Source organism: Bombus flavifrons, chromosome 14, assembly GCF_040668555.2.
Source record: "Bombus flavifrons isolate JBK064 chromosome 14, iyBomFlav1_principal, whole genome shotgun sequence".
Lineage (NCBI taxonomy): Eukaryota > Metazoa > Arthropoda > Insecta > Hymenoptera > Apidae > Bombus > Bombus flavifrons.
The window spans coordinates 11,731,065-11,747,366 of NC_138455.1; the positions used below are offsets into that span (position 1 = coordinate 11,731,065).

Here is a 16,302-nt window from a genome sequence, read left to right on the forward strand (position 1 = left end):
TACTAGAGCGGCAATTAAACGGTACGATTAACGAGCGCGAAAAGCGGCTTTTAACCAACGACAGGCGGTGCGAAAATTTCTGATAGAAAATAGCGAATAATCGTGGTTCGATGGAATCGTGGCGGGACGCGAGAGCGCGACTTCCTGTCAAAGAGCGAAACGCATGAAAAACATGGCCTCTCCGCGGACCTGTTTTCTTCCTTTTTCCTTCGCCTTCCACGTTCTTCTTACGCGCTACTTCCACACCTCTCTTTCCGTCCTGCGACCAGAGCGGTACACGGTCGGATAGTCACGAGGGACAGGATGAAATAAAGGACCGACGATGCAGATCACGCGACAACGATCCAGTCTTGACCGAAGACGATCCGAGGATCGTACATCTATCGAGTGTCTCGATAAAACGTCTCGGCTCATCGACCGCGAGGAAGCCGGAGACCCGGTGGAGAAGCACGAGCAACATGGAGGGAACGTTCTCGTCCTTGCCTGTCGTCAGGCGATTCCCTTCTACGTTGATGCTTTCTTATCCATTAAATCCGTATTCTTTTCCCTAGCGTGGCGTTGCATGCGCCGTCGTCCGAGGATGCGCCTTTAAAAAACCAATCACCGATGCATCCGCGATTAATGCTATCGCATCACGAACGTACAACACCGGCGACTGTGGGCCGCGTGTAAATCGATGGATGCGTAATAAACGCGTTAAAAAATAGCCAAAGGGGGGAGGGGGAGGGGGAAGGAGGGAAGATGGTTCGACGGACGTCCGATGCATGCCGCGAGGAAAAGACGAGACGATGTTGCGCACGGTGGATCGTTGCACGAGGGAGAGAAGTTGCGCGTACGCGGGATCGGTACGCGAACAGGCGAGAAAAAAGAAGAGAAAAGGAACGAGAGAAGCGAGAGGCCTCCTCCTCTCTTCTCTCTACCTGCTGCCGCGGAAGGCCTTAACGACGCAATCACCGGATAGCTTCGCCGTGATAAAAATCCCTCGGCGAAACGACGCCGGGCCACAAATCAGCAAACAGATGCGTAAGCGCGACTCCTGGGTCAGGCCCGGTTACCGAGCATCGATCCAGCGGCTTCGGTAACGACCGTGCTTCTCCACGATTTCGGACGGGTTTCGTGTCCCAGGACAGTCTGGTAATTACGTATAACCTAACCACCGCCAACAGGAGAGTAGTCGTCGCTACGTCCGTCGACGACTCGTCTTTCCGCGATTCTTTTACCGCTTCAGCGGCAGTTTCTCGCGTTTCTGGCTAATCGCGTTTCGAGGAATTATCACGTTAATCCGACCATTGAAAGCGGCGCGTTCGTATTTAAAAAAAGAGGGGGGTTAGGTCGGCGTTAGGTTGGCATCGAGGCGACAACTTTCCGGTAGTTTGACAAATATCGATTCGAGATCCATCAAAATTCGATCGCTCGTGCTAGTTTCAGTCAATTGTCCACAAACATGCTCACCCGCTTAGCTTTTAGACACACCACGGATTTTCCACCGTTTGCTTATACATATTTACGTTCTCAGCAAACATTTCAAAGCGACTCTCGTCTTTTCTTTCAACCATCCGTTGCTGAGATAACGCTATCTTAGGCCTGTAAACGAAACATATGTTTTCTCCGGAAGACACGAGAATACACACACCGAGAAATGTATTTGGTATCGAGACCGGGTCTCTTAACTCTGGAAAAAGGATTCGAGCGCGATCAAATACGATAGAAAATGTCGTTGGGATCGATCAGACGAGAACGAGTTATATCACGCGCAACAATATGTAAATTTCCGTCTCTCGAGTTTCCTTTCATCTGGAATTTAGAACGAGACTTGTATTTAAGAGCACGAATCGCCACGTTTGGTCGTGTAATACGAAGAGGTTAAGAAGAAGGGTACGGAGAAAAGGATTGCGCGTTTATCGATCGGAGCGAGCGATTTCGTTTCGTTCAGCGGTGCCTCGATGAGAAATCTGTAATCGATACTTTTCGATTCGATGGCCGTACGTATACGCCCTGGCCACGATGGTCCACGAGCTTGGCGACATTTTACGAGCCGAAAACACGTGTACGTTCGGCAATTCGAGAACTCGACGGCCCGAGTTTTACAATTTCCTGGACACCAGCCTCGATCCCGGCTCGATTAATTCCGCCGAGGACCGATAACTCGTTCGCTTAATTTCACCCGTGCACGATGTTTCGTTTTCCGTCTCCAACGACTCTCGACCACGAGGGTCCTTCGTCGAGTACGATTATATTCGATTTTGCATAATATTCCAGGTCCTTACGACGAAGAAAGCAGAGAGAGAGATAGAGAGAGAGAATAACTGAATACGCCGAGAGACACCGAGAGCAGCGTGAGAGTAACGCGAGAGCGGTAAAACTGCATGTTCGTTCGAGAAAGGAACGGTTGACTCACGCTACTTGGAAGAAACGGAAACTCGATTACGATACCAGGAACCCGATCGGTTTCGATTGGCAAAATCGAGCCATACCGTACCGCCGCCTTTCTACAGATAAACGGGATAACGATAAACGGGGTTGATTACGGGACGCCCCATATCTGAGACAAGTGGTTCTCGAATTTCAGTCTCGGAGAGTCGATAAATCATCTAGGAAAAAACGAGGCTCGTTTGCCGGACATGGTCGCGAGCGATGATAATTCCGAAGCTCCGCGGATCGTCGACTCGTCTCGATAACGACAGTCACCGAGAACCGATCGATCCTGAAGAGAGTTAGGATCCTGACGCGCCACCAACGACGAATTACGTGGTTGGTTTTTTAGCGGTTGACAGGTCGTACAGGGGTGACACTCGGTCGGTTTTTACGTAAGCAAAAAGGAAGGGAGAGAATAAATCATCCACTTATCTGGCTAATAAATATTTAGCTAATAGCCAGCTAGTTATTCTAGACACGCCTCCGAAGGTAACCCGATATTTATTATTCCCGTTCGGCGCCCCGAAATGTTCACAGCTGTACGATTATTGTGCTCCACCCGGTACACGTCCGGACCGAAAGACACACGCGCCTGTCTCCACCCTCCTATTTATGTAGTCTTTTTATGAGCTACGGGTAATTACTTAGGCGCCCGGGCTATCTCCATAAAATCGATCTACGAACGATATCGGTTTTCCCGCCTTGACGACATATTCCTCCAAAAATTCCTTTCCCTTCCAAACGTTTCGAAATGCCTGACAGGGGACGCTCGATAATTAATACAGCACGGATATATTTATTAGAGTCGGAGTTATCAGATTCGCCTAATATTCGGCATCGCCGACGTCTTGAGATCTCGCAAGGAAACGGAATAATCGAACTTGTCGTATGCGATCATCGCAGGAGAAGAGTGCGTTTTCGTCGATCTTCGGATTTCAACGTAATTGGAAATGAAGGTAATCCGATGGATGGAGAGACGTTACAGCGTTAGAAACAGTCGATGAATCGACGAATTCGGATATTTTCGCTCGCTCGTCGCGAAAGAACTTCTTAAAAATTCAACGACGGAACAAGCAACGACGACGTCGATAAAAATTGAGCCAAACCCTTTACCTCCCTCGTAAGTCGAAGATCTTTCGTTAGGAGATACTGGCCCGGAGAAAAGATTCCATAGTTGAAGAAGCGGATTAACGAGCGTTTTATTTCTAGGGCGTAAAAACGACGAATACTCGTCGAAGCGAGAGCGGAGAAAGGAGGCGAGGCGATGACTCATTCGTTTGAAAATTTGCGAGAAACCCTGCCGAACGAGTGTCGCTACCGGTATGCAAAACGCGAATATATACGCGGCGGACAAGGCAAAGTGGACGAGAAGGGCGCGCAAGTTGGCTCGCCAAGTGTTTTCTCGCGCGTCGCATCGCTTCGCATTCCGGGAAGGCGATCCTTGACGAGCGAGAGCCCCCGAAGACGCGGTTACCCGAGTCACATATCACCACGTGACGTCCTCAGAATTTCGCATCCGAGGAGCGCATTTAGATGCAGATACGCCTGCGGTTAAAAAGACCAACCCGGAGAGAACCGACGATGAGCCACGGACCCGAGAAGCAAAGAGAGGGTGGTGGCGAGGGTGAAAGACAGAGAGAAGAGAGCGAGGAGAAAGAGCGAGCAAGAGGAAAACGGAGTTCGCGAGCAGAGTGGAGGAGCGGTCGTTCCAACGCGAGTTGAACAGAGGTGAACGAGGAGGATGAAGATGAAGGAAACGCGAGATGAAACGGTCAGATAGAAACTCGAGTGCCACGTGCGAGCGGAGTAGACCTTTTCGCCAGAAACGATGCAGACACGATCACCACGTTTCATCGACTCGAAAATGAACTTGGCTGCCGGCTTCTCCTCTGCACGATCAACCAACGATACGGAGGATCCTCTTTCGGAAGCTACGTTTCTCATTTTACATATTTCTTTTTTTTTTTCCTTTTTTCTTTTTTTTTTCACGCTCCACCAAACGGGCCAGTTATCGCGACAGAGTACCGTTAGTTGGTCGCTAGTTCACGTTCATTTCAGTGAACCCCTTCGAAAGTTAAACGAAACCGAAAACTCGAACGAAAATGTACCTCGATCGGCCGTGCATTTGAATATCCTTCTCGTTGTTCCCGGCCCGGGAAATGATTTAAATATTCCGTCGAACGAGCTCTCGATCGCGTTCTCCTCCTCCTCCTCCTCTACCTCCTCCAGCTCCTCCTCCTTTCCCTATCACGAGTCGCTCGAACCGTTCTATCGAAACTTTATCTCCGTGAAAATAAATCGCGTCGCGTACCTCTTTGTGACTGCTATCGAGGATTTTTCTCGATGTTCCCGTAGATTGGATGTCCTCGATTGGTACACGCCGTCGTGTGTATACCACCTCCGATAATTTACATTAACGAGGCACCGAGTATAAAGTACACGGAAACGTACGACTTGTGTTTCCCAAAATTGTCCCATCATTGTTTATTGGACTTTCTAAACGTTCCCGGCTCTTCTCCTACGCGCGAGGATTACATGACACCAGGAAACGAGTGGAACGGTCGCTAAACCGACGATAAATTTTTCCAGGAAGAAAGATCGGAGATCTAGCCAAGGTTGTTGTACCTCTTCGCCTCTTCTCGGTCTTCGAGTATCGATGGACTCGAGGAAGAAAAGAAACACTTTGGATCGACTCCACGAAGGAAAAGATTCCAAAGATAGCTTGGCGTTGTCGGCTCCCTTAATAACGGGGTGATGCGTTCCCTTCGATGTCAAAGATGGAAATGAGGTAAACTCGAAGGGTCGAGGAGGTCGAGAAGAGCGCGCGACAGTCCATCCGTGTCTGTTGATCGAGTGACTGGGAACTCGAGCGTTCTCGATTAATTCGAGTCGAGGCTTTCCCCCCCCCCCCCTCTTTTCTCTTTTTCTTTCTGTTTTGTTTAAGGTCTCGGTGTGTTCTCGAATTCTCGAGAACGAGGGTGGCACGCGGCCTCTTTGCAAGGTCCTGCAGGCGAGATCAGTGGAACACGGAGAGAGGGGGGAGAGAGAGAGAGAGAGAGAGAGAGTGTATCTTCGAGATCCCTTTATAGGAGTTTCGAGGTTCACCAACAACGCCATCAAAGCGACGTCTCGCTTCGCCACGCACGCCAACCCTTCTCTCCCCATCAGGTTGTTCAAATACTCCGAGCTAATTCTGTTTGGCTTGTTTGTTCTGACGCTGTTCGCCCTTTCTCTCTACGGTCCTGTATATTAATAACCCCCATACTAGTCGTACTTATTATGCGGGGACTTTGGACTTTGATTCTCGAAAGCAAAGCGATTAGAACTGGCGTAAGGAAACTGGTAAACAAGTCGCTTCGTCCACTACGCGACCTCGATTTCCCTGGTTAATTAACCCTTTCTTGCGTATTATTCGATCCACAGAGAACTTTTGAAGGGACTGTCGCGTACAACCTTCCGTTCCTTTCGTTCGCTTTGCCCATATTTACTTTTACACGATGCTTCTAATAAAACCTTCGTCGATTGCGAAGCAGCTACGTTCCTGCAATCTAAGGTTAACCCTTCACCGTATTAAATAGAAACGAATCGTCGTGCACTTTCTCGTTCGATAAACGCGATTGTGGTTCCACTGTAAAATCAATAATCGATGTCCTATCGTCGATTTTTGATCAATTTTCTAACTACTAATTTTTTAACAGACTGTTCCAGCGATTATAAGCCGGGGCAACATGCATTTTTATAGCGCATCAAACTTTGTCCCGATTCGTATCTAGCTTCTACCGATAAGGTTCTTTCGTTTGACTTCGGATGACGCAGATTTCTACATTTCGAGTCGACAGACTGTCACCAAAATTAACATTCGTCATCGTCGCTCCGTGCTTCTTTCTTCTGTTATCTCCACGTGTAATACAATCTACGTATACGTATGTGTTTTACAGGTTCGTACGTTTGAAATCCCCTGTACTTGGTTCATCAATTTTCAAAATGCAAGCTGACGATAACGCGTAACGTGCGTTAAAGCAGCGAATAACTGGTGGGTATCCTCGATTTGAAAATAGCAAGCTACGATATATATAAATTTTCCAATTCCCGGACAATGATGTCGAAAGTTAAGTATAGTAGGACGCAGGCTTCTTACCACTACCTACGTACGTGACAAACGGCACCGATCTACGATACAATGCAATCGACCATTGCCGATTCGATAACACGTGTCGTTCTTTAAATAAATAAGCGAAGATGCATCATCGACGAATCCGAAGATAAACTGCTCGGGACGTGCTAATCTTCGTTCCGGAGAACTCATTGGGCGGTCTTAGGGAGTTCGGTTTTAGGGAACGAACGCGATTTATCTCGCGTCTGGTTCGCGCGATTCTTTCGAAAAGCCATTGGTTAAAAGCGGATCAAGAAGCCGAGAAACCACTTTAGGAGGATTTCTCAGGACCTCTGTCCGATCGCGGGATACCTGGAACCGAAACGTCGCGAGGAAAATAATTCTACCGAACGAACTACGCGCGGAGATTTACTTTAGGTCGATCCAAGGATTGTCGCGAGAAAGATAATTCCGCTAATAACTAATAAGCTTGGAGCGACATACGCGCGAAGATTAATTCGAGATTTCCGAGAGTAACCTCTTTCGTCGTCTTTTCTCGATCGATACCGACGAGCTAAGAATCCATGGAATTCGAAGGGTGAGCCGTTCGTAGAATCGTCGCGCGTAATCGCCGAAGAACAAGAGAGCGCGCGGTCGATAATCGCGTATAATAAAATGTTTACAGACGACTTGGTAAATATCGAAACGAATCGGTGAGGAAATCACCGGCGGGTGGCCGTTGATTGTTTGCGTCGATCTATTCCGATGACGTCAAGTCCGAGTCGTTCGATTCGATCGCGATGAACTAAAACCGCTGTCCGCATCTTTCGTACGCATTGTTCGATCGGCTACGCGTTACGTTGGTGCAAAAATAAGAGACGAATATGTCGTGACAAGAAGCGAATGGAACAACAAGGCTGTCGCAAGGCACGTGTTCGACCATCAATTTGTACCGAATACTACCGCAGTAAATGCGACTGAAAAACTCGCGAATCGACAAGCTACTACGAGCATAGATCGTAGCGTATATCGCGGTGGAAGAAATTTCTACACGTGGTCGTCGATTCATGGCCATGGATCGTCGAGTAATAGGCGCGCGCGTGCGAAGTAGAAACTATGGAAAAAACGGTCGAGCCATTTTCCAGAACAAGGTGTAAACTACGCCGCAGATAGATCCTTGAGATCATAGGAAAGCCGTGAACACATATTTGGACGCTCCAGTGGCGTTTCTCGCGCGGTGCCACTAGATGTAGACAGAGGAGGTGCGAAGCGAACTCGAGTACTTGACGATGAGCATAAGGCCTGCTTTTTTTCCTTGACGTTACAAGGAAAAAATCGGGCTTCCGTGCACACGAGCGGGTGCGCGTTTCTCTGATCCCGTTCCCGAGAGGAAGCGGAGAACGTTTAGCAGCTAGTAAAATCAACAGCAAACTCAAAGAACCTTTTCAAACGGAACGTTTCGCTGTTCGATTAGCAGTGCGGCACTAACGATCGACGCTGAAAGCCACGGGAGAAAAAGTGGACGAGAACCACGACCGATATCTTTTCAGCCGTCCCGTTCCCGATTTCGACGTTTGTTAAATCGAACGCGAAATAACGAGGTTATGGCCGACCGATAATTTGGTTCGTGCCCTCGCCAATACGGAACCATCGATTAATTATCGCTAGTTCTCGCAGAGACGCTAGAGCAGACTTTAATCCGACTACTATCGATCGGTGCGAGCGTGCGATCGAGAAAGAACGGAGGCAAGGAAAGTGGAACGGATATCGACCGAGCTACGAAGCTCGTAGCGTAACAAGCGGTCCGCGCGGTTTATCGTCACCGATAAACTTTGCGAGGTGACGTGACGCGGCGCGGATATTTAGCGGGTGACACCCACACGTAGGGTCGTCTCGCCGGGTCAGGACGAAATTTTCAACGGCGCTCGTAACGAAAGTACGCGTTCTACGACGTTAAATAAACGCATCCTCTCCTTGTCTCTCTCGCGGGCGCGCTCCGCTCGTTCCTCTCCTCCCTCTATCTGGCGGCCGTCTCTCTAATTTGTCCGTTCAAACAAAAAGCAATTTGTTACCCAGCGGACTGACTCTTGGTCCGGCGGTGCGCGTCCCGCGCGAGAGACGAGCACACGGAAAGAGAGAGGGATTATCGAGGAGCGAAGGAAGATGGGACGCGAGAGGAAAAGAGAGGGACAACGTGGACGCGCGAGCAACGGAGAGAGAGCGAGAGAGAAAGCAGAGGAGGTGCTGGCTGTGCTCGGTGGTGAAGGAGGTGGAGGAGGAGGTAGTGGCTGATTTAAACCTGTCTGGCGGCCCGCTGCGCGCTTAACAACTGAAAAACAAACATGGCGCCGAGAGAGCGCACCGGCCAGCGGGAGCCCACGTATGCCGCGTGTACCGAGACTATAAAGTGCTTCTGGTACCCCCGGAACCCGCTGTTCTTCCTCCAGCGTGCCCATTTTGTCCCCACGGATGCTACGCGGACGCGGTCGCTGTTCCGTCCGGAACGAGAAAGCGTCGAGCAGATTTCGTACTTTTTCGTCTTCTTTCCCTTGCTCGCACACGCTCTTTCGCCTTCGCACGCCAGCGGAGAAACCCCAGCGCCTCGACTTCCCGTCACGCTCGCGTAGACCACTTTCGTGCCGATCGATGATCTCGCGTAAACCGTAGCGGCGGACCACCTCCGCTGCTGGAATCCTCTTAACGGAGGTCCCTCAACGACACCGGCCGAACGAGATTGCGTCGCGTTAATGGCAAAACTTACCCCTGGGGTGTTAGCTTCCGCGCCGAACGGATACTTTGTCCACTCGAGCTTCTCCTCTTGTGTCGTGTCCAAGAGAACAACTGCAATCAGAGAGGAAGAACGTTGGTTAAATGGCGAAGCTACGGTCGGTTTACAAAGAAAGGATACGAGGGGATAGAAAAGTACGCGTTGCGCTTTTTCGTTCGTGCGCAACACCGATCGACCTGGGTCTGCCGTTAAACGGATCCGCGAGGAAGACCGTGCGGTGGAAAGGACGCAACGTTTCAAACCACGAAGAAACAGCGACGATCGCGATTGGTCGATCGATCAAGGTACGCGATTTCTCGGCTCGACGAGATACTCGTCGGTGTGTCGAAACCGCGCGCGAGAGCCCCGGCAAAGATTTTACCGTGAAAAGTCAACGGTTTCGAGGGGAACGAGGGAAACGACTCGCTCTCAAAATGGCGGATCCTCGAGACCGTGCTAAAACACCTTGCTTCTCGGCAGCTCTCGTTCTCGTCCTATACGAGAAGGGTGAGAAAGCCCCGGCCGAAGGGAGGAGAGGATCGGGCGAGAGAGAAAAAGAGGGAGACGAAGGGTCGCGAGCGTATCGTTACACACGCGACACAGCCAGCAGGTTGTGCATCGTGTCCTGCGACACGTTTGTAGTGGTGGTCGTATCGACCGGCTCTCGGCTGCTGCTGCTACAACCCACCCTCTCGCCTTCCTCTCCCTCTTTCCCCTTTTCCTCTTTCGCTCCGCGTGACGCGCACCCGCGCGCCATCTCCCTCCCGGTCTCTGTGTCTTTCACCCCGTTTTCGAATCTCGCCTTCCCCTCTATAGTTTTGCCTCCGTCCTTCTTCCACGGTGTTCACCACCGCCGCGACGCTATCGGTCCAACCCTCTTCGCTCCCTTCGTTCTCCCTGCCTCCTCCTCCTCCTCCTCCTCCTCCTCCTCCTCTTTTTATTCTCTTCTCTTCTCTTCTCTACCCCGCAACCCTCGCTCCGCCACCTGCTGCTCTCTCGCTCTTTCGCCTTCTTTCTTTCACCACTTCAATGCCCTCTCCGCTTTTCTACGCGTCGGTCTTCCTTCGTTTCGCGCCACATCCTCGCTCGCTCTCGCGTTAGCCGCTCAGCTTCTTCTTCTCGTCTCTGTCCGTTTTTCTCGATTACGGCTGTCCGCGTCCTCGTCGCACGGTGTTCGGTGCCACGCAGCCATCAGCCGCACCGCCCCCGACGCGCGAGCGGTGTCGTCGATCCCACCCCAGACTCCGGGTCCTTGAATTCCTAGACCAAAGTACCCAAGCCGACGCGGCGGGTGCAGCCCGCCCCTGCCGCCGGATGGAATCTCAAAGGTGAAAACTGCGCGCTGCAAAATCCGTCCGAGCCCTTCACCCTCTGCCTCCCCGTTGTCCCCCCGTCGACTCTCTTTGCCATCGACACTACCCCCTATCTACCGCCACAGACTGCAGCTTCGACGAGCCACGCAGAATCCCAGGGGCTCTCACGCGTACCGCGATTATCCGACCTCATCGAGACACCGTCGAAACACGGCCAACCGGTGAAAATAATTGTCCCGCGCGCCACCACACCACCTACCTACCTCCGCGGCAGTTCCTTCCTTTTGGCAAATTCGTCGCCGCGTCTTCCAATAGCAGTTACCTCGAAACGAGCTAGCGTCGGCGAAAGATTCCACCAACCTATCGTTACACGAAGCTACGTCGTCGACTATTCCGATCGATCGAATCAGTTTCCTGCCGCGTAATTCCCTTTGCCTGATAATCCTCGTCTTACCTATCCAATCTATTACCGCCTACGCGTTAACGTTCCAAAAGCTCGCTCCATCCTCTCGTGTTTCGTCCGCTCACGAGATCCAACGAACCACGGAGAATTCGTGCAGTGGGGAAGGTAGATGTTTCGTAATGGACACACGGCTACGGTATCCGTGGATTCTGGCGAGTACAACATCCTCGAGTCGAAGCCACTCGAGCCGATCTCCTAAGTCGTCTCTCATTGTGTGTAATAGGCTTTGCAGCGCGCCCGCCCTAATTCGAGCACTCTCCAGAAGTACTTCGGATACATCGAGCAACGTGGCTCTACCGAATTCGCAAAGTAAGGTGCAAGTTGCTCTCGCCACCTCCGATAAACTTTCAGGGTGGTGAAGCTCGCAGATTGACCCGCTCTCTGTTCCACGGTGCCTCGTTCCCGCACCATTTACGCCGCCACGAGAACCGAGTTTCTTCCGCCTCGCGTCGACTCGCGTACACGTACGTGTGTTCGGCTTTCCGATATTCGCCCGCTGTTTTCCCTCGGAACGACGACGCTAGAGCGTCGCGAATCGTTCGATCGTCGTACAAAGCGTTATCGTTAACGCTGTCGCGAATCATTAACCGCTAAACTCTGAGACGAAAGTTTCGATTCCCGGCGCTAAGACTCGCTGGTAATCTCGATGAAATCGGAAACGACGATTATCGCGAAACATCGCTCGTTTCGAAACGATACTATCGAGAAGAGGAAAAAGGGGAAGGTAGATGTATCGTTGGTCGCGAAGCAGTCACGGTACTATGCGCGTACGACACGTAAATTATGCCACCTGGTACGACACGTGTCACGTTACGCAAGTTGCTCGTATGGCCGGACAACGTGGAGGAATTCTTCGAGCGCGAGGTGGTCGGACTTGCACGAAGAAACCGAGGTAGGTCGTGCACGGTACGAGGAAGGAAAAGATACGTCGCGTCGCCATCGCGGAAGAAACCGAAAGTGATCGTTGAACCCGAGAGACGAGATTTTTGCCGAAGGTTCTATCGACGGAGTTCGGAACGCGGCGTCCATCTCTCGATATAGCCTCGTAGAGATGGACGAGGCGTGTCAAGCGGTGACCTTCTCGCGCGGTTCACCGGCTGACACCGGCTCAAGGAACAAGAAGATTACCGGTCTGCACGAGGAGAGGACAAGTCGCAGCAGGGTCAACTTCGAATTACTATTCCCGAGGGTGTTTACGGAGAAGAGGAAGCGAGCGAACGGATCGTCGGACCGTCGTGAAAACGGCCGTGTATCCGTCGTCGGACGTTTCTTTTCTTCGTGTTCCTTTACCCTCCTTCTTCGATCCCTTTTCCTCCATAGCACGCACTCTCGCGAGTACGTCGCGAGCGCGCCTGTGTGAGTAACCGGTGTACGACGCGGTCCCGTGAGACGTACCGAATTTAAATTTCAAATTTGGAGCGTGTCGCTGGGTGTGACGGTATGCATAGCGTTGCCTGCCGGCCCTAACTCGCTTCACCGATCGCGCGTCTTTCTTCTCTCCGGAGTTCCATGTTCCTTTCTCCCACGGGCTCGCCATATATCCGTCCATCTCCCGCGTTCTTCCCATTTATTCGTCCGTCTATCTTCCTTGCTGCCTTCTCTCTCTCCCTCTCTCTCTCTCTCGCTCTCCTTTCTATCCGAGGAAGGAAAGAGCGGCCGCGCGATCCCCGATTTTTCATATTATTCGAATGGCAGATGGCGTGGTCGGGCATCGATACGCGGCGGGGAAAAAATTGAAGAGTCTCGGATAGCTGGCTTTTTCTGGATTCGTCTAGCGACCAAAGTCAGACAGCGACGTTCCGGAATCTTCTACTCGAGAAGGATTTGGAGGGGTTGCGGTCGATTGCCGAGATAGGATATGGATAAAAATTGCCACGAAATTCCCCATAGGAGGATGGAGAGCGAGTTCGACGTGGAAAGATCGATGTCCGTTCTCGGTGTGGGGTTGTTATCGTAAAAACGGGCTCGATTTCCAATTATCGTTACGCAAGAAGAGGCTTTCTCCCGAGCTACGTCGATGCAGTCGCGACCGTCTCGATTCCGTCGGAGCACAATGCGTTCCTCTAATCGGAGACGATCGCTCACGCACACGCATCCACCTCGGCTGGGTGAAAGAAATGAGAATGCCCGGTTGAACGATAAATCAATAGCCGAGGTCGACGAAGGAGATGGATGAGTGACGTAACGAGCCTGTTCTTACCATATGCTTGTAAGAGGTCGGCTCTCGCACGTATATAACCGGAGGTACGATTGAATCGCGCGGGGGAACCTGTTGCCCGATCCGAGACGAGCGGCTACTCCAAGGCGATTAAGATTACGATTTCGCCTCCTGCGCGCACGCACACCTGCGCGTTGCCTCTTTCTCCGAACAACCTCCAAGATCAGCCAGACTCGATCCTCCACGATATAAGATCGTCTCTGTCCTGTGGCTGGCCATTCACTAGCACCAACACGCCGGAAAGTCGATCACCGGAGCTTGATCTTTTAAATGTCACGATTTACCCGGTCTGTTCCGACCGTCGCATAGGTCCAAGGAACCACGAGAGCAAAGTGCTCCTCTCTCTCTCTCTCTCTCTCTCTCTCGGTCTGTCTGTCTGTCTGTCTGGATTACCGGTGGTGACACTGGTCTCGACGATTCCCTGAATCGGGCAATAATCGTTTCGCGAGTAGACGCTCGACGGAGGAAGGGAAGAATCCGTACGAGGCAGAGTTCGATCGGTCTCGCCGGAAATAGGTTATGGTCGATGTTATCTCGTGGCGAAATTTACGTTTCGCGTATAAGTCGAGCAAACCCGTCCCCGTTTCCGATCTTATCTCTGGCCCGTAAAGACGAACTCGTCGAAATACTCGCGTTGCGTGTTTCCCTGCCGTTCGAACTATCGAGGCTGCCTTTCCGCGATCGTAGCCCACGTAAATCTCCGACGATTCAATCTCTTAAGCGGCGCGAGGCGCTTTCCAGAGGGATCGTGACAGCGATCGTACGAGAAGGGAAATATTACGTGGTTCGGCGGTTCGATCGATCATAGACGCGAATCCACGAGTTTCGTGTCCGAAAGGTCAAAGAGAATCGCGATAGAAGAGCTGCCGGTAGTGGCGCGTCGAGATTGGCAAGGAGAAACGCGTGTGCGTTCGATTATCGGTGTTTGTACAAGTACGCCAGAGGCAGACGTCGTTCGGCCGAGATGCACGAGTTTCGGTGGATCTCGGCAAAGGTAGAGAAGACTAGGGCGAGAGCGAGAGAGAAAGAGAGAGGCGGGAGGCAGAGAAGACGAGATTGCCGGTGAGAGGAGACCACCTACGATCCGTAGAGTACGCGGTCAGCGAATATACAACGGTATACGTTCCTCGACTTTATTTCGGCTCTAAAAATGCCGGGACGAGGATCGTCCTGACACGAGTGTCGCGCGACTCGTCTTTTTCCCGGCTCACCGAGCTCTCCTCGCCAAACATCGAAGCTCTTTTCTCTTTGCAACGAACGACACCTCTCTGCCTTTGGCTTAACGGCCTTCCAATTTGTCAGGATCTCTCTTCCCCTGCCCCCTCTCGCCACCCCACCGTTTGCCATTCTTTCTCTCTCCGTCTTTTCCCTTCTCCGCCTTCTCCGTCCTCTTCCTTTCTTTCTTTGCCACCCTCTTGTCCCTTGCTTCTCTTCCCTCTTCCTTTCGCCGGTTCCTCTTCTTTTTCCTCCCGAACGAGTCCCTCCTTTACCCCCGTCCCCCCCTCCTCCTTTACCCCGACATATCCTATCGCACCTCGAACCGTTCACCAGGATGTCGTTGACCCATCGAACAGGCGTGCTTGGAGCGCGGCCGATCGGTTGGTCGGTCCCCGCTGCCAAATTCGTGCAACCACGCAGCACCGAGAACCGATAGAGAATCCGGTCTTAATCGTCGGCTCGTCTACGGTGCCACGCGGCTCGGCTCCTCGGTAGTAACGACAGCCTTCCAGATCCTTTTAATTACGCTCGCCGTCAAACGTCTCGGTATCGATCGCATCTCGAATACCAGTTGTCTCCGAGGAGCTTGCTTCGAATCGATCCGCGATACGTCAACCTCGGACGAACGTGTGGATCGCGTCGTGCGTCACGCGCCGCGTTCGGCACACGACCACCGTTCCTGCGTTCCGGGGAAACGCATTTCCCAATGGATCTCTCGGCAGGAGGAGAGGTCCCACCGTGGGAGGAATCGCTGCGTGTTCGAGTGCAACGGAGAAAAGAAGCCGCGAACCAGGGACAAGGATAGACGGAGTCGTCTGGCAGAAGAGGAAAAAATACGAGGTGCTCGGAAACTTAAGCCCAGTCTTGGTTCTCTGCGGGATCCCGCGGGTACCGTGTGCACGATATCTTTGGGTCCAACTGGGCGGCATGGGGAGCCTAAGGGAACAGCCGGAACAGAGGGAGAAGGGTGAAAGAAGCTCTCCGAACGTGGCCCGGCCCACGCCACGACGGGCCGAGCGGGCCAGCACGCAGCCATCGTTGGAATTACCATTTACATAGCGTTATTACGTTTGCGCATAATGTATGTACACGTGTTAAATCAATTATTTGAACAATATGGGTCCCAACCACGACTCTCGCAAGTCAACGATCAAACGTCTTTGGACACTGCGTGTCCGCGACAGGTTAGATTACCCGCTTCTCTCTCTCTCTTTCTCTCTCTCTCTCTCAATTTTCTCTCTTTCGATCGTCTGCCCTCTCTTACCAATTCGCCCATCTATCCCTCTTCTCTTTTTCTTTTCTCCTTCTTCTCCTCCTCTCGCAGGTTCTCGCGAGGCTCTTTGCATATGGATCTTGAATTTCAATTGTGCTTTTCAAGTGCAGCCCCCTCCTTTTTGTTTCCCCCGTCCGCCCCTTCGACTACCTTCGCCCTGGCTTTTATTCCCGCCCCGCCTCTTTCCCTTTCAATCTTCTTCTTTCCTTCTGCGCTTGTTTCGCGACAAAGACACAGAAGCGACAGACAACGCGATGAGCGGCGCGGCGAGCGAGAAGCGCGTGTACGAAAACCGAATTGGATAAAAAGCAGTTGTACGACGAACAGCAGCAGCCGGCCAGCCGGCCAACCAGCCAACCAGTCAGCCAGTCAGCCAGAGGGTCGATATAGAATGCGACGAAGGTGAAAAGAGCGGTACCGTGACGCGCCATCGATCATTCGTTGGATCGAAGCCAAGTCATCGAAATACTTATTTGTTTCCGTGTGCTCGGTGATGTACGTTCTCCCGGCGAGATAAATAAAATTCTCTCGTGACGTCTCTT

The 16,302-nt window shown here is 51.8% G+C and overlaps 1 protein-coding gene across 18 annotated transcripts in view; it reads right to left on the minus strand.

The window, feature by feature from the left end:
- The window catches only part of Eph (Eph receptor tyrosine kinase), a 92,053-nt gene that overhangs the window by 32,609 nt on the left and 43,142 nt on the right, over positions 1–16,302 (minus strand). For all 18 annotated transcript variants that reach the window (XM_069127342.1, XM_069127357.1, XM_069127360.1 and 15 more), the window contains exon 3: positions 9,270–9,349. In XM_069127342.1, the coding sequence (XP_068983443.1) occupies positions 9,270–9,349 (80 nt within the window). The remainder of the gene's footprint in view (positions 1–9,269; positions 9,350–16,302) is intronic.